Source organism: Neoarius graeffei, chromosome 2, assembly GCF_027579695.1.
Source record: "Neoarius graeffei isolate fNeoGra1 chromosome 2, fNeoGra1.pri, whole genome shotgun sequence".
NCBI lineage: Eukaryota > Metazoa > Chordata > Actinopteri > Siluriformes > Ariidae > Neoarius > Neoarius graeffei.
In genome coordinates this window covers 66,690,406-66,712,516 of record NC_083570.1, presented here as the reverse complement: position 1 = coordinate 66,712,516, position 22,111 = coordinate 66,690,406, and the positions used below count along the sequence as shown (strand labels likewise).

The 22,111-nt window shown below is 43.1% G+C and overlaps 1 protein-coding gene across 1 annotated transcript in view; it reads right to left on the bottom strand.

Annotated features, from left to right (window-relative positions):
* Positions 1-1,742: 1,742 nt before the first annotated feature.
* Positions 1,743-22,111, bottom strand: part of nptna (neuroplastin a) — a 58,377-nt gene continuing 38,008 nt past the window's right edge. The window contains exons 4-8 of the mRNA XM_060909068.1: positions 11,546-11,679; positions 10,411-10,684; positions 8,897-8,918; positions 2,162-2,238; positions 1,743-2,017 (exon numbers count right to left, since the gene is read on the bottom strand). Of these exons, the coding sequence (XP_060765051.1) occupies positions 2,178-2,238; positions 8,897-8,918; positions 10,411-10,684; positions 11,546-11,679 (491 nt within the window). The 3' untranslated portion in view covers positions 1,743-2,017; positions 2,162-2,177. The remainder of the gene's footprint in view (positions 2,018-2,161; positions 2,239-8,896; positions 8,919-10,410; positions 10,685-11,545; positions 11,680-22,111) is intronic.

Genomic DNA, 22,111 nt, shown 5'->3' with positions numbered 1-22,111 from the left:
AGATGGTGATTATAATCTGTGATTCAAAAGCCTGATGGAAATATAGAGGTAGATGGTGATTATAATCCTTGGTTCAAAAGCCTGATGGCCTGGGGGTAAAAACTGTTTGTCAGTCTAGTAGTCCTTGCTTTCACACTCCTGTAGCGTCTGCCAGATGGTGGGAGTGTGAATAGTCTGTGTTGTGGGTGTGTTTGGTCCCTGATGATGCTCTGTGCCCTTTTTGTGACCCGGGTGTTGTAAATGTCCTGTAGTGGGGGCAGGACAGCTCTTCTGGACAACTGTCAAGTCAGCAGTCTTCCCCATGATTGTGGTTGCATGTACTAAACTAGACCAAGAGATACACGGTATTTATACTGTTTTACTCAAACTCAAAATGAAATTCTCATATTTTGAGATCTTTTTTTTGTCCTGTAGGCCATAATTATCAAAATTAAAATACAAAGGTGCTAGAACCATTTTAGCTTACATGTTTTGAGTCTATAATATATTACATGTTCACTTTCTTAATTAACTGATGGAAAATACTGAACTTTATTATATGTAATATTCTATAATATTGTTTCAGATACACTAGTAGACTTCCTGTCAGCTCAGATCAGTCTGGTCATTCTCCTCTAATTTTTCTCACCAGTAAGGTATTTCAGCCTGCAAACCCTCTGCTCACAGGATATTTTTTGTTTTTCACACCATTTTGTGTAAACACTAGAGACTGTTGTGTGTGAAAATGCGAGAAAATCTGCAGTATCTGAAATACTCAAACCAACCTATATATGGCACCAACAACCATGCTACGGTTGAAGTCACAGAGATCACACTCCCCCATTCTAATGTTTGATGTGATCAATAACTGAAGTTCTTGATCTGTATCTGCAAAATTTTATGCATTGTGCTGTTTTTTACCTTTAAATCAAAAAGGGTTAAGAAGGACAAAAAACCCACAGACACTGAATGATCCATTAGAATTTTTAATAGTTAAAAATGATATGGAAGTGCCTTATGACCATCCACTTTGTCTGACTTTCTTTCATCTGTGGAGTTGGGCCTCTGCAGTGGCAGGGAGCTCATGCAGATGGAATGATGCTATGTGAAGCTGGATATTTCCAGGGCTCATTCTTAATCCGAACAGTGATTAGTCATTCTTAGTCTGAACACTTTGCTATCAGTAGCAAACCTATCATATTAAAGCTTTAACACAACCAAAAGCCTATAGTTAAAAAAAATGCTTATTCTACTATATATATGAACAGATATTGCATAGGATAAAAGCCATGCTGTATAGTATGCATATGTAAAAAAGCTGAGTAATAGATAGACAAGGTTTAGCATTAGAAAATGACATTACCAATTCAGAATTCATCTGAACCCTTAGTGCATCAGAATGGATAACATTCAGATAACTGTGGATATCTCCATTTGCATGATACAGACATAAATAAATTCATGTACGATATATGTACTAAAAATAAAACATTACAGGACATTGTAAAGCCCTTATCCATTATTGAAACCTATGACTTAAATAAAGTTAACTGATAAAATGATAAGCCACCTTACCAAAAATATGTAGTTAAATGATAAACTGTACAAAAATTGTCATACCAGAAACATGGTGGGAAATTGGCTTACAATGCAAAGTTGAAGATTTGCCTGAAATATTAATATTGTCTAAATGGTGTCACTCAAATACACAAACAAAACTTCATATCTTCCTCAAACAGTAGGTTAATATATTGCATGCACTACATATCTCTATTTTTTGACATGAAAAAGAAAAGGCATTGTGAATCAAAGGTAAATATTGAAAGCAACACAATCATGCAATAAAATGTTCATAATATTTACACTGTTATTAGTAATATTTCTCATTAGACATCCTCTTGCCAACACATTCATAAGGCATGCCTTGAGTGGTCATATATTTCATCTCACCAATACTTTCTTAACACCAGTATAAGCTTTCTTAAACAATGAACTCCTTTGTGTTACGTTCATATGGTCATGATATGAATGTCTTCATCTAAACAAAACAAAAAAAGAATAGAAAATAGATGATCACAAAGATGAGCTCATCAACCATATCAACAGCAGATATTAAAGATGAGTTTTAATGTTTGTAAATAACTTTGTCTTTAGAAGAAAGAAGTGGGAATATTTAACTTACTGTACTAGTGGTTGGTTTAATTTGTATTCCTTTGACGTAGGTTTTTGTCTTTGTGATTGTTAGTTGAATTAGTTTTCCTGGGAGACATTATAGCATCATTCAGCAGGTCAACCAGCACTAAAGACTATTGTATTACAATGCCATGACTAAACTTTACTGAAATTTGTCTTGAGAAGTGTAAAGGACATCAAATTTAATGGGCTCACTTATAAAGACCCTGTTTACACTTGGTTTTAAAATGTGTTCTGGGTGATCAAATCACAAGTAGACACCACTAAATACAAGTGTAAACGACCACCAAGATGCATTCAAAACATTCACTCAAACCACTTGCCAAGGTGGTCTGGGACATATTTGACCACATTGCTTTTGTAGTGTAAATTCTAATGCATCCTGATGTGTCCCTGACAAGGATGTAACAGGAAAAGTGACATAAGCAGTAACAAAATCTGAACATAAGTGATCAACTGAACACCTTGGAGATACATGATAGACACAGGTGTAAATGGTGATTTCTCGGTAAACCACTTTTGAGCCGATCACCCAAAACACATTTTATTGTAAGCAGAAGGAAAGAAAAACCCTAGTCACAAAGTTCCATATGAGTAGAGGAATGGTGTTGTTAAATATTCAACAAATACTTAATCTTTAAAGAAAACAAAAAATCTTAGAGACCGGCTCACCCTTCCCAGAATCCAGTTCGTTTTTGTTTTGAAAGTATGTGACTGCTACCTGTTAGCTTTCTGTGCAGCAAAACCTGTGCAAATTCACTGTTAAGGATCCCTTCAAACCCAATCTCAAACTTTTTCTTCATCTATGTGTCATATGTGGAAGCTTTGAACAGAATATTCTTTTTTTCTTCCGTTCATAGCTGCATGCAAGACAGCTGAGGCCGGTTCGGATCCATTACAATGGAATAATCATATGAAAACAAAATGGATCGGTTGAAAGAATTTAAAACAGATACTTTGACAAAATATCTTCAATTTCACATAATTTAAAATTTATGGACTAGGATGATGCTGGATTGTTTTTGAAATATCGCTTGCATAGAAAATGGTGACTTCCTACTTAGTGTAGGGGATTCTGGGAAGGGTGAGACGGCCCCTTTAACTTGGTGTTCAGTAAAAACTGTCAACCATAATATATCACAAAGGGCCTTAAATTAAGAGAATTTTACATGGGAGACACGGAGTTGATATGGACAAGAAAGGGTATTTTGAGTATGAAGCACCATTTGCAGTCATGTGAAAAAATAAGTACATCCCATTGAAATTATAGACTTTTTCTCAATATAGTTAAACAAGCAAACATTTCACCCTTTTGATACAATGCCTACAGATAAAGGTGATATACTTGAACAAAACAACAAGCAAAATTAGCTTTTTCAATCATTTATTCAACAATATCAATCAATGTAATATTCTTCTGTGGAGAAAGTAAGTGCACCACTGGCTTCAGAAATTAGTATTGCCCCATTTACCGAAATAACTTCTCATAGTCATTTTGCATAATTGTCTACCAATCTCTGACATCGGTTTGCTGAAATTTTTGGCCACTCTTTCATACAAAACTTCTTCAGTTGAAAGATGATCTTTCTTGTATGTACTGATCTTTTCAAATCTCCCCACAACATTTCAGTGGGGTTCAAATCTGGGCTTTGATGAGGCCATTCCATAACCCTCCATTTCTTCTTTTTGAGCCATTCCTTGGTGGATTTGCTTGTGTGCTTAGGATCATTATCTTGTTGAAAGGTCCACCTTCCGTTCAACTTCAACTTTTGAACAGATGACCTCATATTACCTTCAAGCACTCTTTGATATGATTCAGAATTCATAGTTGAATCAATGAATGCAAGCTTCCCAGTCCCTGAGGCAGTGAAGCAACCCCAAACCATAACATTTCCACCATCAGTCTTCACAGTTGGTATGAGGTTCTTCTCCTGAAAAGCTGTCTTTGGTCTTCAGTACACACGTACTCTTAGTTTGGCCAAACAATGCTACCTTTGATTTGTCTGTCCAGAGCACGTTACTCCAAAAGGCCTGGTCTTTGTCTATATGTTCATTGGCAAACTGTAGTCTTGCTTTAACATTCCTTTTGGACAGCAAAAGCTTCCAAAGCTCCCATGCAGGTCAAATTTGTCCAGTCTCTTTCTGATTGTAGATGTATGCAGTTTCACACCAACAGCTGCGAGAGTTACCTGCAGATCCAATGATGAAATTTTGGGGTTCTTGGAGACTTCTTTTAGCATCAAATGGTCTGCTGTTAGGCTGAATTTAATGGGGTGCCCAGTCCTGGACAAATTGGCAGTTGTTTGAAATCTATGCCATTTGTAGATGATTTTCCTTAAAGTGGAATTATTCATTTCTAATAATTTAGAGATCTTTTTGAATCCCTTGCCAGATTCATAGGCGGCCACAACCTTTTTGCTGAAGTTCTTAGAGAGCTCTTTAGATCTTAGCATGATGACACCACACATGTCAACAGCAAAGAGATCACCAGGTCCTAGATGTCAGGTTTAAATAAGACGGGTTCCACTTGTAGGAGGTTCGAATCAATGGCACCAAAAATCTGGAACACCTGATTCTAATTTTATGGACTTGAAAGCATGATAAATTTAAGGGTGTACTTACTTTTTCCAGGTATCCTTACATATTTTTGACTGATTGTTTTTTATTTAAATTATAAAAATGACTACAAAATCCCCTCCTAGAACTGTCACCTTATTGTGGTGGAGGGGTTTGTGTGCTTGAATGATCCTAGGAGCTATGTTGTTGGGGGCATTATGCCCCTGTCAGGGTTTCCCAAGGCAGACAGGTCCTAGGTGACAGGCCAGACCAAGAGCAGTTCACCAAAAACCCCTATGGAGAAAAAAATCAAGGACCGTGACGTCTCCCAGTATGACGCAGCCGGGGCCCCACCCTGGAGCCAGGCCCGGGGTTGGGGCTCGTATGCGAGTGCTTGGTGGCCGGGCCTTTGCCCATGGGGCCCGGCCGGGCTCAGCCCGAAGAGGTGACGTGGGCCCGACCTCCTGTGGGTTCACCACCCACAGAGGTAGCAGTAGGGGATTGGTGCAGTGTGGATTGGGTGGCAGTTGAAGGCAGGGGCCTCGACGACCTGATCCCCGGACACAGCGGCTGGCTGTTGGGACATGGAATGTCACTTCGCTGGGGGGGAAAGAGCCTGAGCTTGTGCGGGAGGTTGAGAGGTACCGGCTAGAGATAGTCGGGCTCACCTCCACGCACAGCTTGGGCTCTGGAACCCAGCTCCTCGAGAAGGGCTGGACTTTCCACTTCTCTGGAGTCGCCTGTGGTGAGCGGTGGCGGGCTGGTGTGGGCTTGCTTATAGCTCCACAGCTCAGCTGCCATGTGTTGGAGTTTACCCCAGTGAATGAGAGGGTCGCGTCTCTGCGCCTTCGGATTGGGGAGAGGGCTTTTACTGTTGTTTGTGCCTACGGGCCAAATAGCAGTATAGAGTATCCGGCCTTCTTGGAGTCCCTGGGAGAGGTACTGAGGGGTGCTCAGATTGGGGACTCCATTGTGCTACTGGGGGACTTCAATGCTCACATGGGCGACGACAGTGACACCTGGAGGGGCGTGGTTGGGAGGAACGGCCTCCCCGATCTGAACCCGAGTGGTGTTTTGTTATTGGACTTCTGTGCTAGTCACGGTTTGTCCATAACGAACACCATGTTCGAGCATAGGGGTGTCCATAAGTGCACGTGGCACCAGGACACCTTAGGTCGGAGATCGATAATCGACTTTGTAGCTGTTTCATCTGATCTCCGGCCCTATGTCTTGGACACTCGGGTGAAGAGAGGGGGTGAGCTGTCAACTGATCACCACCTGGTGGTGAGTTGGATCCGCTGGCGTAGGAGGAAGCTGGACAGACCTGGCAGGCCCAAACGTATGGTGAGGGTCTGCTGGGAACGTCTGGCCAAGCAATGTGTTGGGGAGGTCTTTAACTCCCACCTCCGGGAGAGCTTTTCCCAGCTTCCGAGGGAGGCGGGGGACATTGAGTCTGAGTGGACCATGTTCTCTACCTCCATTGTGGATGCAGCTGTTCGGAGCTGTGGCCGCAAGGTCTCCGGTGCCTGTCGTGGCGGCAATCCCTGAACCCGGTGGTGGACACCGGAAGTAAGGGATGCCGTCAAGCTGAAGAAGGAGTCCTATCGGGCCATGTTGACCTCCGGGACTCCTGAGGCAGCTGACGGGTATCGGCAGGCCAGGTGCGCTGCAGCTCGGGCAGTTGCGGAGGCAAAAACTCGGAACTGGGAGGAGTTCGGGGAGGCCATGGAGAAGGACTATCGGTCGGCCTCGAAGAAATTCTGGCAAACCATCCGGCGCCTCAGGAGGGGGAAGCAGTACTCTGCCAACACTGTTTACAGTGCAGGTGGGGAGCTGTTGACCTCAACTGGGGACATTGTCGGGCGGTGGAAGGAATACTTTGAGGATCTCCTCAATCCCACCGTCATGTCTTCCACTGAGGAGACTGAGGCTGATGACTCAGAGGTGGACTCGTCCATTACCCAAGCCGAAGTCACTGAGGTGGTTTGCAAGCTCCTCGGTGGCAAGGTACCGGGGGTGGATGAGATCCACCCTGAGTATCTCAAGTCTCTGGATGTTGTGGGGCTGTCTTGGTTGACACGCCTCTGCAACATCGCGTGGCGGTCGGGGACAGTGCCTCTGGAGTGGCAGACTGGGGTGGTGGTCCCTCTTTTTAAGAAAGGGGACTGGAGAGTGTGCTCCAATTATAGGGGAATCACACTTCTCAGCCTCCCAGGGAAGGTTTACTCCAGGGTACTGGAGAGGAGAATTCGACCAATAGTCGAACCTCGGATCCAGGAGGAACAATGCGGTTTTCGTCCTGGTTGCGGAACACTGGACCAGCTCTATACCCTTCATAGGGTACTCGAGGGTTCATGGGAGTTTGCCCAACCAGTCCACATGTGCTTTGTGGATCTGGAGAAGGCATTCGACCGTGTCCCCCATGGTATTCTGTGGGGGGTGCTTCGGGAGTATGGGGTTCGGGGCTCTTTGCTAAGGGCTGTCCGGTCCCTGTACGAACGGAGCAGGAGTCTGGTTCGCATTGCCGGCAGTAAGTCAGACCTGTTCCCAGTGCATGTTGGACTCCGGCAGGGCTGCTCTTTGTCACTGGTTCTGTTCATAATTTTTATGGACAGAATTTCTAGGCGCAGCCAGGGGCCGGAAGGAATCCTGTTTGGGAACCACAGGATTCTATCTCTGCTTTTTGCGGATGATGTTGTCCTGTTGGCTTCTTCAAACCAGGACCTTCAGCATACACTGGGGCAGTTTGCAGTCGAGTGTGAAGCGGCTGGGATGAGAATCAGCACCTCCAAGTCCGAGGCCATGGTTCTCGACCGGAAAAGGGTGGCTTGCCCTCTCCAGGTTGGTGGAGAAGTCCTGCCTCAAGTGGAGGAGTTTAAGTATCTCGGGATCTTGTTCACGAGTGAGGGAAGACTGGAGCGTGAGATCGACAGGCGGATCGGTGCAGCCTCCGCAGTGATGCGGTCGCTTTACCGGTCTGTCGTGGTGAAGAAGGAGCTGAGCCAAAAGGCGAAGCTCTCAATTTACCGGTCGATCTACGTTCAGACTCTCACCTATGGTCATGAGCTTTGGGTAATGACCGAAAGAACAAGATCGCGGATACAAGCGGCCGAAATGAGTTTCCTTCACAGGGTGGCTGGGCACTCCCTTAGAGATAGGGTGAGAAGCACAGTCACTTGGGAGGAGCTCGGAGTAGAGCCGCTGCTCCTCCACATCGAGAGGAATCAGCTGAGGTGGCTCGGGCATCTTTTTCGGATGCCTCCTGGACGCCTCCCTGGGGAGGTGTTCCAGGCATGTCCCCCCGGGAAGAGGCCCCGGGGAAGACCCAGGACACACTGGAGGGACTATGTCTCTCGGCTGGCCTGGGAACGCCTCGGTGTTCTTCCTGAGGAGCTGGCCGAGGTGTCTGGGGAAAGGGAAGTTTGGGCTTCCATGCTTAGACTGCTGCCTCCACGACCCGGTCCCGGATAAGCGGAAGAAGACGAGACGAGACGAGACTACAAAATGTCAATTTTATGAGTTATTTGTTGGAGTATATTACCTTTATCTGTAGACACTGCATCAAAGAGAGTGAAATGCTTGCTTGTTTAAATATGTTGAGAAAAGTCTACAATTTCTTTGGGATGCACTTATTTTTTCACATGACTAACAATGCCTTATATGGTGCTTCATACTCAAAATAAAGAAAGGAGACAGTGGACCTTGTACTATCTCATCTCATCTCATTATCTCTAGCCGCTTTATCCTGTTCTACAGGGTCGCAGGCAAGCTGAAGCCTATCCCAGCTGACTACGGGCAAAAGGCGGGGTACACTCTGGACAAGTCGCCAGGTCATCACAGGGCTGACACATAGACAACCATTCACATCTATGGTCAATTTAGAGTCACCAGTTAACCTAGCCTGCATGTCTTTGGACTGTGGGGGAAACCGGAGCACCCGGAGGAAACCCACATGGACAACATGCAAACTCCGTACAGAAAGGCCCTCGCCGGTCACAGGGCTCGAACCCAGACCTTCTTGCTGTGAAGCGACAGCACTAACCACTACACCACCGTGCCGCCCTACCTTCTACTATATGAAAAAAAAAATTCTGAGGTGTGTTAAGTGCCCATTATCAATAACGCTAGCTATTGGTATATGAGAGTAAATGGGTGGTCTGATACTTACATTGGCCCAGCTGAGTCATCATCTTGAGCAGAGTAGGAAATAAAACATTAACCATGTTAGACAAGACTCTTTCGTAATGTTAACAAGTCTTACAAACAAAGGCTTTGACAGATTTGAAGGCATTAGAGCATGTCAGATATGTTCTAATGCACTGGACTTGCTCATGCACAGTGTCAGTCATTATATCTTCAGGATGGTTAATAATGTGGGCTACAGTTTAGTAAAACCAAAACATCATGTTCACATTAAAAGACAAAAAAGAAATAGTTTTTCTAAAAAGATCATTCAAACAATGCTGATAATAGGTATGATAGAAATGACACATTTGCATTAATGCTTTGATCAAATGATTTTCTTTGGCTCTCTTACAAACATTTAAATTGAATGATGATGGCCAAATGTTAAGGATGTAGCAATGTCATGTAAGTGAGTAAAAGAAATTCTCCATTGTATCAGTTTAAACTCAAAACATAAACAATGAAGATTCCATTTCAAATAAAGAATCTAGCAAAAATCAGTTGATTAAAGCCACAAAACATAACGCAGCATAGTGGAAGATGTCTGGATGGACAGCAAACTTAAACACCATGCAAGTTCTCTCACTTACCACCCAGTGTTTTAGGTTATGCAAATTGGGGAGAGAAAGGTGTGTTATAGTATGAAAAACTATAAACTTTAAGGACTATCCTTTTATGTTGCAATAGATTATTTCATGAAAAATAATATTTTTATCCACCAGATGGCAGTATTCAATAGCACACCTGCCTGTGCAGCACAATTCAGAACTGCAACAAGACCCATGCAAATCCAGTTGAAACAAAGGCAAAAGAGGCCCATGTTTCTCATTTCTGGCTTCAAATATACTAACTGTGCTACATAGCTTAATTTAGTATGCTAAGGAGCTCATATTCGCTTAGGTTAGAACTCAACAGAATCAATAATTTAATGTAGACATTTCTCCTATCGGATTAAAGTCACTTGAGTGACCTTTGTGTGTGTGTGTGTGTGTGTGTGTGGGCTGGTCCACATTTAACTAAATTATTAATTGTGAGAGTGTATCAATATCAGTTCCACAGAGGATACTCTGAAAGACTGTAAGGACAAAACAATGCTATGACATACATCTCACATCTGTGAATTGTAACATCAGTCCCAAGAAAGTCACATAATTTTTTAATAAATGTCAAGTTGCTTATAGAGAAATGCATACAGAACCAGAAAAAAAATTTGGACACACGTACTCATTCATAGGTTTTTCTGTATTTTGACTATTTTCTACTTCAGAACAATACTGAAGACATCAAATTAAAAATAAAGAAAAAAAAACCCTATCAAATTAGAAGATGTGTCCAAACGTTTTACTGGTGCTGTATATTTGATCTTAAATTACAACTTACCATATCCTAACCTTGATTTTTTTAATCCAAAATTGAAAATTCAACTAGTAGAACATAATGTACAAAGAGAGCAAAACTGTTTCAAGATTTTAAGCCTGTTTTCACATATTTGCTCACCATCTGGAACTTCATCAGGCTTCTTGCGTTTCTCGTAGATGACAATGATGAGGATCAAAATGATGATTTCAGCAAGGACGCCCAGGAAGGGCCAGAGTGGAGCCAGGTGACTCCGCACACGAAGCACTGAGGTCATGCTAGTGGAGTCAATGATATTAGTGGCGTTACACTCATATTCTCCAGGATCAGAATTGATGTCCAGGTTAATGATCGACAGCTCTGTGTAGTTGTCCTTGTTGCTGATAAAAAAGCGGCCGGAGGAGTTGTCAATCTCCTGCAAGGTGAATTACGAGGAAGTTACTAGGTTAAGTCAGTAATTATGGCTTTGTACCTTGTGTGTCAGATACAGACAGACCAATCAGACTAAGACTGTCCTAATTTGTACAACACTTAGATTAACCATTTTCTCAACAAAGCCTGCCTTTTTTTTACATATCTGAATAAGACTCTTTCAGAGTAGTGTCACACCACAGCCGAAAGACTCAGAACTGTACCAAAAACTGTCATTTTGTTTATCACTAACAAAGATTTCAGAAAAAAAACCTAATCTCTATACAAAACAGCAGCATGAGGAATACATCAGGCAGAAGGACAAGCCATCAGTCGTGAATACAGTCAAAATGAATGCAGCTTTTTTTGACAAAAAGAAATAGTCTACACTGACAAACTGATGCTCTAGTTAGATTCTTGTTAGCTTGATATTTAATTTCACAAGAAAAAAGGCATTTCTCTCATTCAACAGAGTAGCAGCAGCAGAGATTATATCCTGCTGAGGCAATTTAAAGAAAAGTGATTATTATTGTGTCCAATTTAAGCTGCGGAGTTTATAGTTTATGTAATGAAATAACATTATTAAATTCATTCATGTAATGAAAATCGGTGTGCTGCATAGTTTTGATGTCGTTTGATGTCCTGTTATTCAGTTCATTTAACATCTTGGCCCTTATTGTCATTAATACAACGTACAAGAAGTCGTATACAAACTCTCATTTAATGTAACTCGATGCAGTGAGTTTTCAGCTCACTACTTTTTCCACAAAATTAAGTGGTTAGAATTCCGACCAAATCAAGAATGAATGCCGTTATGAGATTGATTAGAACAGAGCTAATATGCTGGAATAACAGCGAAACATACAAAAGAGCCACCGTTGTTTAACTTGCGCCAGAACCAGATAGGATTAGGGTAGCCAACGGACTTGCAATAGAGGACAGCGCGTTCTCCTTCGTTCTTATTCTCACTGCGCTTGTGTCCTGTGATCTCTGGAGCAGCTGAAGGAGAAAGACAAAAGGACATAAAGGACAAAGTCACAGTCTTCACAAAATTCTTGTTTTAATAAATCTACTGTACAGATTTTTCAAAGTATCAAATATTCTAACAGTGTCATTCAATTTAGCTTCATAATAAACTACAGATATTTTTAAAAGTCAAAGCCAACAGTTACAAACCAAATCATCCAGAATAAACTTCTCAAGGGAAATCAGAAATGTAAGGTATGGGTGATATGTTCAACTTTTACTATATCCACTATCTCTGTTGATGTATGCTGCAGTTATTTCCTGGATTCCTCTATGTCTTCTTATACAGTATATAAAAACTACTACACAAACAATCATCATTGCACTGCATTCAGAGCTACACTAGTCTTTCAGCTGAAGGAAACTGTCAGAAGAGAAACAAGTCTGCTACATTACTCTTCAAAACTCAAAAAATTGAATTATACTATTATTTAACCCAATGACATTCTGCAAAGTGGTACATAGTTAACGTCCAAGTGCCATTCATATGAGGGGTCATTTAATCACCAGTCCTCTGGACAAGCTGCCATGTGTTGTACTGCAGAACAAAGTATAACCAAAGTGAGAAAATATTTTGAATACTGTGGACTTTAATGTTTCCTGTTATAAGATTACAATAAATCAGAAATAAATCAGTATAAGAATTCCATGTGGTAATTTTTATTATTATTCTATTAGAAGAAAAAAAATAAAATTAGCCTAAAAATATCTGCCAATAAAACAAAATAATTTCAAACTTAAAATGTTTAGTTGTGTAGTTGTGAATGGTTCAGGGCATGTCAGAGATTAACAGCATCATGAGTTACAGAATATTTCAGAATATTTCAGTTTCCATCAATGAAGAGTTATAACATCAACGAAACTGACTTCATGTTAAAACTGTTAATGTTATAGTCATGTTGTCTGTTGTCGCCCAAATGAGGATGGGTTCCCTTTTGAGTCCGGCTCCTCTCAAGGTTTCTTCCTCATGTCGTCTGAGGGAGTTTTTCCTTGACACCATTGCCACAGGCTTGCTCATTGGGGATAGATTAGGGATAAAATTAGCTCATGTTTTAAGTTGTTCAAATTCTGTAAAGCTGCTTTGCGACAATGTTCATTGTTAAAAGCGCTATACAAATAAACTTGACTTGACTTGAATAAACACGGCTGCGTCTCCAAATTTTGTCCAATAACAACTTATGTTCTACGTATTTTTAAAATTAAAACTATTATTTTATATAGATAAATAGAGATCAACAGATGTGGAGAGAGAGAGAGAGAGAGAGAGAGAGAGAGAGAACATAAACACCACAAACTACATTTCCACACATACTCATACCTATTAGGGACAAGCACCTTACTTGTGTAATGACGGTTTCTACACTGACAGATTAATATTTCTACTTAATACGGATTTTGAGCCAACCAAACTGAGAATCACATCACACTGATATTCTGGTCATGCCGTCAAGCCCTTTCTCACATATCAAGCTTTTCATCTCTGACAGAATATTTTGTAGAGTACAGCAAAATACACAACAAAATGTAGCCTGCTATGTCAAAAAAGGGACACCTTATGGCACAATTCACTATCTGAATATATGAATGAGAATATACTGAATTCAGTATCTGAAGTAAGTGTGATGGAAAAGTGTAGGAGACAGAGAGAGCTAAAAATCCTGCACAGTCATCCTGGCCTCCATTTTAACACCTTGTTTCATGGTTTTGTCCTTCAGACTCAGTACACTGATTGAATCACATGATTTTCAGCTGCTTTTGCTGAATGTTGCCTGTAGGCCATACAGAGCCAAAAAAGCAAAAAAACCCAAAAAACAAAAAACATGTGATTAAGGTGATTGCTAACCCTAATTATGTTTAGGTGCCAGACTGCAAATCCAGTGTTAAACAGGACATTAGGAATGGTTCCTATTTAAATACATCGAGTCAGAATGCCATATTTGAAAATAGACCTCTTTACAACGTAAAAGTCCACTACAATTATTAATTATTAATAAGGTTATTTGTAACCTTGGATAAAACATACACAGGAAAAAACAGTAGATGTCTACTTATGTCTTTGAAAAGACAGGTGTATACTGGAAATGTATCATTAAATGCACTTTTAGCTTGTAAAGTGTATAAAAAAGATAACCATAAAGGTCATAGGCAATGGTCAGAGATGAAATTTAGAATATCAACTTTATTGTCTAGAAGAACGACCCAAAAAGCGAATTCAATCTTCCTGGTGTCTAATTTGCACCCTAAAATTGAATAAAATGCTTAAAATATATTGTTTTGCCCAATTTCCGAAGGTTTGTTTACATCTCACTTATGCGCACTTTCACCGTCAGGGGGCAGTCGTCGTGACGTCATTTAAGCCAAACAGACCGGGAGCAGCTCTGTGTTTACGGGGCCAAGATGGCGTCGTCGTGGATAGATATGTGAATTTACGCTCGTTAACAACTTCAAGTGAAGTGGACTGACAACTAGTTTAATGACAATTTTTGAGTAATAATAGTGTGTAATACAGGTAGTCGTCGACTTACGACCTATGCGACTTACGACCGATCGACTTTACGACCGTCTGGTTATGACTGGCAAGTGTTTCCCAGCTGAGCTAGCTGAGCATACGACAGTTTCCGCCCCAGCTCCTGGCTCCGCCCAGCATCCAGCCAGTGTTGCCAGATACTGCTGACGGTTTCCAGCCCAAAATATGTTCAAAACCCACCAAAATGCACTTAAAACCACCCAATCTGGCAACACTGCATCCAGCCTCTTCTATTATGTGTGCAGTGTTTCTCTGGACAAACAACGAGCGAGCTACAGTGCGCGTACGGCTTAACCAGATCTTGTGCTATAACGTGCACAGCTGGTAATCAAAGTAACTTTCACTTTTCTGTTCTGTTACACTGTTCTATGTCCAATGTCCAAAATGAAAAGTTAGTTTTCAACTGTTCAGCTAAAAAAAGTAATTAAAATGATTGTGTTGTTGAAATGATGTGTTTGCAATTTATTTATAATCAAAAACTGATACAGGTGGATGAAAGAGTGATAGTGTGATAAAAAGTACTATACTAATACTACTCAGTGATAAGAAGTCCTAGTGAATGCTTGATAAGTAGACAATAATAAATAATTTGGTGTATTTTTCGGCACGCGCACTATGGCTCAAAATAATATACCAGCAAGAAATAAAAGTTACTTTCACCCCTGAATATGCAGTGTTTGACTTAAACCAAATAATGAGCCAAGGTAATGAAATAAGAAAATGCTGATAAAATAAGAATTTAAGATGATTACAATATCATTACACATCACAATATACTTACGTTCATTTAACATAGGCCGACTTACGACCAGATTGGTTTATGACCCGTCAGTTGTAACCAAACGCAGTCGTAAGTCGACGACTACCTGTATATATTTAACACATAGTTGAGTGTATGGGCAAAAAAAATAAGAAACAAGGGAAAGGAAAATCTAAGAAGAAGATGCTGCAGGATATGGATATAGTGCAATCAGCTAGTTCCAGTGCTGTGCATTCACTGGTGGATTCGGGTGAGGAAGACGGTAAAACTCGGTTCGACTCAAGTCCATCATTTGACTGTAATTTTACCGTAGCTACCGAGCCAGATACTCCTGTGGAACCCGTGAGTAAGAAAAGTAAGCGCGAGGAAACAGGGATGCCGGCTATGACTAACAGTGAAAGTAATATGGACATTTTAGCTGCTATCTGTGAACTATCTGTTAAGCACGATGCAACGTTTCAAAAGATTTCCACAATTGAGAAAACGACTCATGCTACCCCAAGAGAAATAGAGAGCCTCTCTGTTACGGTGAAACAACTTGTAGTAGATGTGGGAGAGAATAAGAAAGAACTGCATCAAATAGACACAGAGGTTCAAGCTTTGAAAATGGAAAATCGCAGCCTAAAAACTGCACTGGATGAATCCCACTGTTATGGCTGGAAATGGTTTTTGAAACTTCATGGTCTAAAGGAGTCTGATGGGGAGAACGTGAGAGAGTTATAGACATCCTTCAGCAGGGGGCACCCGACGTGTGTGACCATTTGCAAGCCGGAGTTGACATTGTCCACCGTCTCGGACCCAAGCAAGAAGGGAAGAATCGATCCATAATCATCCTCTTCGCAGTCCGACGAGTTCAAAACGCAGTCTGGAATGCTGCGAGGAAATCCAAGTATCTTCAATCTAAACAGCTCTCTATCATGGAGCCCCTTTCTGCAGAGGACAGAGCAGCGAGGGAGAAACTTTGGCCCTTAGTTAAGAAGGCTCGTGAAGAGGGCAAGAAAGCATCTTTCAAGAGCTCATATGCCCTCATCGATGGGAAGAAGTACAACTTCTCAGATGTCTAATAAGAAAAACCAAAGCTGTTTTTACTTGGAAATCCGGGTCTTGTTTCTTTCTATGTAGCCCAGCTGTGAATTTTTTTCCCTCTCTCATAAGAAATCAGTAGGCTCCTAAGCTGGCTCATAAAAATCTATAGCCTATATTTTTTTCCCTTTTTCAGATTTTTATATATTTCTTTTTTCTCATTTAACTACAATGACTGACTGAATAAAAGAGATTTAAAGGGGAATAGCCATATTCAATTCTGACAATATCATCACTGGACACTTTATTGACCTTTTTTTTGTGTGGATAAATCTCTTCACTCAAACTCAATGGGTTGCCCAGCTCACATTTGACCCTTTTGAAAACCTTTTTCATATGTCTTTTTCCATTGAACTCTAAAAGAAATTTTATAAGTAGGCTACACAGCAAGTGCTTAAAGATAAGATAATTTTCATTTGGCTTTTTATTTAATTTTATAAGGGTAACTTATATTGGGATTCTTTGTATTCTTAATAGAAATCCTGTATATCCTCACACTGTTAGCCTAAAAGTTTCTAAGTTGTCATCCACCTCTCCTTGGTAGGTAAGTTTCTTCAAGTTCTGGGTCAGTGTTAATTGTTGTCTTTATGGATTATGTTTTTAAGTATAAAAGATTTTTTTTTGTTTTATTATGAAAACCCTGATAATAGCTCATTGGAATGTGTTGTAAACTTTTTAATTTTGCATTCTAAATTTTTTCTCCATAAACAAAAATGGCAAAAACTACGACCTTCCTTCTGTGCCTTCAAGTCAGAAATAGACTTGCTCCTCAGTTCTCTTCGCTTGGTTAAAAATAATTTTAAAAAATGACAGACCTTTATGTCTCCTTCACACAGTATTGAAAGTATGATTGATCCCTTCCTCTCCTTGTACTATGTAATATTATATAATATTATATAATAATATATAAAATATATTGTTATTTATTTTTAACATATATTGTAAAAATGGAAGACTAATTAATTAATTAATTAATTAATTAATTAATTAATTAATTAATTAATTAATTAATTAATTAAGTAATATTTTATTTTTTATTATTGTTTATTTTTTCCTGTCTTTTTCTTTATGTTGATGTCTGTTTGTCTGTGTCTTGCTGTCTGTGTTGTTATTGTTACTGTTCTACAGCATCAATAATAAAAAAACAAAAAACAAACAAACAAAAAAACAGCTCTGTGTTTACCTGCGAACTGAGCACACGTTTAGGAGGTTCATTTATTTAACCACTTTCTAAATATACTTTTTTTTTTTGCTGGAGAGAAACATACAGGGCTAATTTTCAACAATTCAATAATAACATATACCAGGACATTTAATGGGGTTACCCACTGATGCGCACAGGGGCACACACATAATCCCTATAATAGAATGTGTATTCATTTATATTGCTAATATAATTAATCTCATCTCATCTCATCTTCTTCCGCTTATCTGGAGCCGGGTCGCGGAGGCAGCAGTCTGAGCATGGAAGCCCAAACTTCCCTCTCCCCAGACACCTTGGCCAGCTCCTCGGGAAGAACACCGAGGCGTTCCCAGGCCAACCGAGAGACATAGTCCCTCCAGTGTGTCCTGGGTCTTCTCCGGGGCCTCCTCCCGGGGGGACATGCCTGGAACACCTCCCCAGGGAGGCGTCCAGGAGGCATCCGAAAGAGATGCCCGAGCCACCTCAGCTGATTCCTCTCGATGTGGAGGAGCAGCGGCTCTACTCTGAGCTCCTCCCGAGTGATTGTGCTTCTCACCCTATCTCTAAGGGACCTGCGAAGGAAACTCATTTCGGTCGCTTGTATCCGCGATCTTGTTCTTTCGGTCATTACCCAAAGCTCATGACCATAGGTGAGAGTCAGAACGTAGATCAACCGGTAAATCGAGAGCTTCACCTTTTGGCTCAGCTTCTTCTTCACCACGACGGACCGGTAAAGCAACCGCATCACTGCGGAGGCTGCACTGATCCGCCTGTCGATCTCACGCTCCATTCTTCCCTCACTCGTGAACAAGATCCCGAGATACTTAAACTCCTCCACTTGAGGCAGGACTTCTCCACCAACCTGGAGAGGGCAAGCCACCCTTTTCCGGTCGAGAACTATGGCCTCTGACTTGGAGGTGCTGATTCTCATCCCAGCCGCTTCACACTCGATTGCAAACCGCCCCAGTGCATGCTGAAGGTCCTGTTTTGAAGAAGCCAACAGGACAACATCATCCACAAAAAGCAGAGATGAAACCATGTGGCTCCCAAACAGGACTCCCTCCGGCCCCTGGCTGTGCCTAGAAATTCTGTCCATAAAAATTATGAACAGAACAAGTGACAAAGAGCAGCCCTGCCGGAGTCCAACATGTACTGGGAACAAGTCTGACTTACTACCGGCAATGCGAACCAGACTCCTGCTCCATTCGTACAGGGACTGGACAGCCCTTAGCAAAGAGCCCCGAACCCCATACTCCCGAAGCACCCCCCACAGAATACCACGAGGGACACGGTCTGCCTTCTCCAGATCCACAAAGCACATGTGGACTGGTTGGGCAAACTCCCATGAACCCTCGATCATCCTATGAAGGGTATAGAGCTGGTCCAGTGTTCCACGACCAGGACAAAAACCGCATTGTTCCTCCTGGATCCGAGGTTCGACTATCGGCCAAATACTCCTCTCCAGTACCCTGGAGTAAACCTTCCCTGGGAGGCTGAGAAGTGTGATTCCCCTATAATTGGTGCATACTCTCCGGTCCCCTTTCTTGAAAAGAGGGACCACCACCCCGGTCTGCCACTCCAGAAGCACTGTCCCCAACCACCACAAAATGTTGCAGAGGCGTGTCAGCCAAGACAGCCCCGCAACATCCAGAGACTTGAGATACTCAGGGCGGATCTCATCCACCCCTGGTGCCTTGCCACTGAGGAGCTTGCAAACCACCTCAATGACTTTGGCTTGGGTAATGGACGAGTCCACCTCTGAGTCATCAGCCTCTGCTTCCTCAATGGAAGATGTGGCGGTGGGATTGAGGAGATCCTCGAAGTATTCCTTCCACCGCCCGACAATATCCCCAGTCGAGGTCAACAGCTCCCCACCCGCACTGTAAACAGTGTTGGCAGAGTACTGCTTACCCCTCCTGAGGCGCTGGACAGTTTGCCAGAATTTCTTCAAGGCCGACCGATAGTCCTCCTCCATGGCCTCACCGAACTCATCCCAGTTCCAAGTTTTTGCCTCCGCAACTGCTCGAGCTGCGGCACGCCTGGCCTGCCGATACCCGTCAGCTGCCTCAGGAGTCCCGGAGGCCAACATGGCCCGATAGGACTCCTTGTTCAGCTTGACGGCATCCCTTACGTCTGGTGTCCACCACCGGGTTCAGGGATTGCCGCCACGACAGGCACCGGAGACCTTGCGGCCACAGCTCCAAACAGCCACGTCAACAATGGAGGCAGAGAACATGGTCCACTCAGACTCAATGTCCCCCGCCTCCCTCGGAAACTGGGAGAAGCTCTCCTGGAGGTGGGAGTTAAAGACCTCCCCAACAGAGTGTTTGGCCAGACGTTCCCAGCAGACCCTCACCATACGTTTGGGCCTGCCAGGTCTGTCTGGCTTCCTCCTCCGCCAGCGGATCCAACTCACCACCAGGTGGTGATCAGTTGACAGCTCAGCCCCTCTCTTCACCCGAGTGTCCAAGACATAGGGCTGGAGATCAGATGAAATGACAACAAAGTCAATCATCGACCTCCGACCAAAGGTGTCCTGGTGCCACGTGTACTTACAGTATGGACACCCCTGTGCTGGAACATGGTGTTCGTTATGGACTAACCGTGACTAGCACAGAAGTCCAATAACAAAACACCACTCAGGTTCAGATCGGGAAGGCTGTTCCTCCCAATCACGCCCCTCCAGGTGTCACTGTCGTTGCCCACGTGAGCGTTGAAGTCCCCCAGTAGAACAATGGAGTCCCCAGTCTGAGCACCTCTCAGTACCTCTCCTAGGGACTCCAAGAAAGCCGAATACTCTATACTGCTATTCGGCCCATAGGCACAAACAACAGCAAGCGCCCTTTCCCCGACCTGAAGGCGCAGAGAGGCGACCCTCTCGTTCACTGGGGTAAACTCCAACACATGGCGGCTGAGCTGTGGAGCTATAAGCAAGCCCACACCAGCCCACCACTGCTCACCGTGGGTGACTCCAGAGAAGTGGAGAGTCCAGCCCCTCTCGAGGAGCTGGGTTCCGGAGCCCAAGCTGTGTGTGGAGGTGAGCCTGACTATCTCTAGCCGGTACCTCTCAACCTCCCGCACAAGCTCAGGTTCTTCCCCCCCTCAGTGAAGTGACATTCCATGTCCTAACAGCTAGCTGCTGTGTTCGGGGATCAGTCATCGAGGCCCCTGCCTTCGACTGCCGCCCAATCCACACTGCATTGGCCCCCTACTACTACCTCTGTGGGTGGTGAACCCACAGGAGGTCAGACCCACGTCACCGCTTCGGGCTGAGCCCGGCCGGGCCCTGTGGGCAAAGGCCCGGCCACCAGGCGCTCGCATACGAGCCCCAACCCCGGGTCTGGCTCCAGGGTGGGGCCCCGGCTGCACCATACCAGGTGAGGTCACGGTCCTTGTTTTATTAATTTCCATAAGGGGTTTGGTGAACTGCTCTTGGTCTGGCCTGTCACCTAGGACCTGTTTGCCTTGGGAGACCCTAACAGGGGCGTAATGCCCCGACAACATAGCTTCTAGGATCATTCAAGCACACAAATCCCTCCACCACAGTAAGGTGGCAGTTCTAGGAGGGGGCTAATATAATCTCATCTCTCATCTCATTATCTCTAGCCACTTTATCCTTCTACAGGGTCGCAGGCAAGCTGGAGCCTATCCCAGCTGACTACAGGCGAAAGGCGGGGTACACCCTGGACAAGTCGCCAGGTCATCACAGGGCTGACACATAGACACAGACAACCATTCATACTCACATTCACATCTACGGTCAATTTAGAGTCACCAGTTAACCTAACCTGCATGTCTTTGGACTGTGGGGGAAACCGGAGCACCTGGAGGAAACCCACGCAGACACGGGGAGAACATGCAAACTCCACACAGAAAGGCCCTCGCTGGCCATGGGGCTCGAACCCAGACCTTCTTGCTGTGAGGTGACAGTGCTAACCACTACACCACCGTGCCGCCCGGCTAATATAATGTATTGCTCATATTAATACAAGCATTATACTATTTATAGCCTACTCTAAACATACAAACAATCATGTTAGTCAATAGCATGTTAGCATGCTAGCAGGTAGCCATTGCAAATCAACTTCAACTTAGTGGCCACTTTATTAGGAACACTTGTGTAAAAACATGGACAGACATATCCACTGAGCATGTCAGCCACTGTCATGTTAGCAGGCAAGCAGTTAGTATGTTAGCTGTGACTAATCAACTTCAACATAGGCCCTGTCCACACGGCAACGGATTCAGGTGACTCCGAAACAATTGCTTATCGGTTAGGCCTGGCGTCCACACGGCACCGGCGTTTTGGGTGCCCAAAACGCAATCTTTTTGAGAACGGGTTCCAGAGTGGAAAGATCTGGCAACGTTGCCATTGTGAAGTCGTCTGGATGAATAGAACGGATTTGTTTACGATGACGTCACAACCACATGACTGTGAGTGCTTCACGCCGGGTAGAAGTGTAACGAACTCGATGCGAGTTGTCAACAAATCCTGTAACTTGGTTCATGAAACGCGCTTACAAAATATTTTCACTGTGAATATTTATTGTGTAATGGTGCAAAGTGAGAGAGAGAGAGAGAGAGAGAGAGAGAGAGAGAGAGACTCTGCCCTTAGGGCAGAGTCAATCCCGCCAGCAAAAATAGGGAAAAAAAGGAGCGATCTCACCTCTTCAGATGTTGGTTTAAGTCCTACAATACATTCCTCAAAAAGGGCGTAGAAGAGCAAATTAATCCATCAACGTGTAGCATTCAATTTATTCCGGACCATTAAAGACGCCGCCTTCCGCGTAGAATCATACGTCATCCTCGCCACCATATTGGATAGGTCAAAGCGGAGAATAAAGATTAGCTG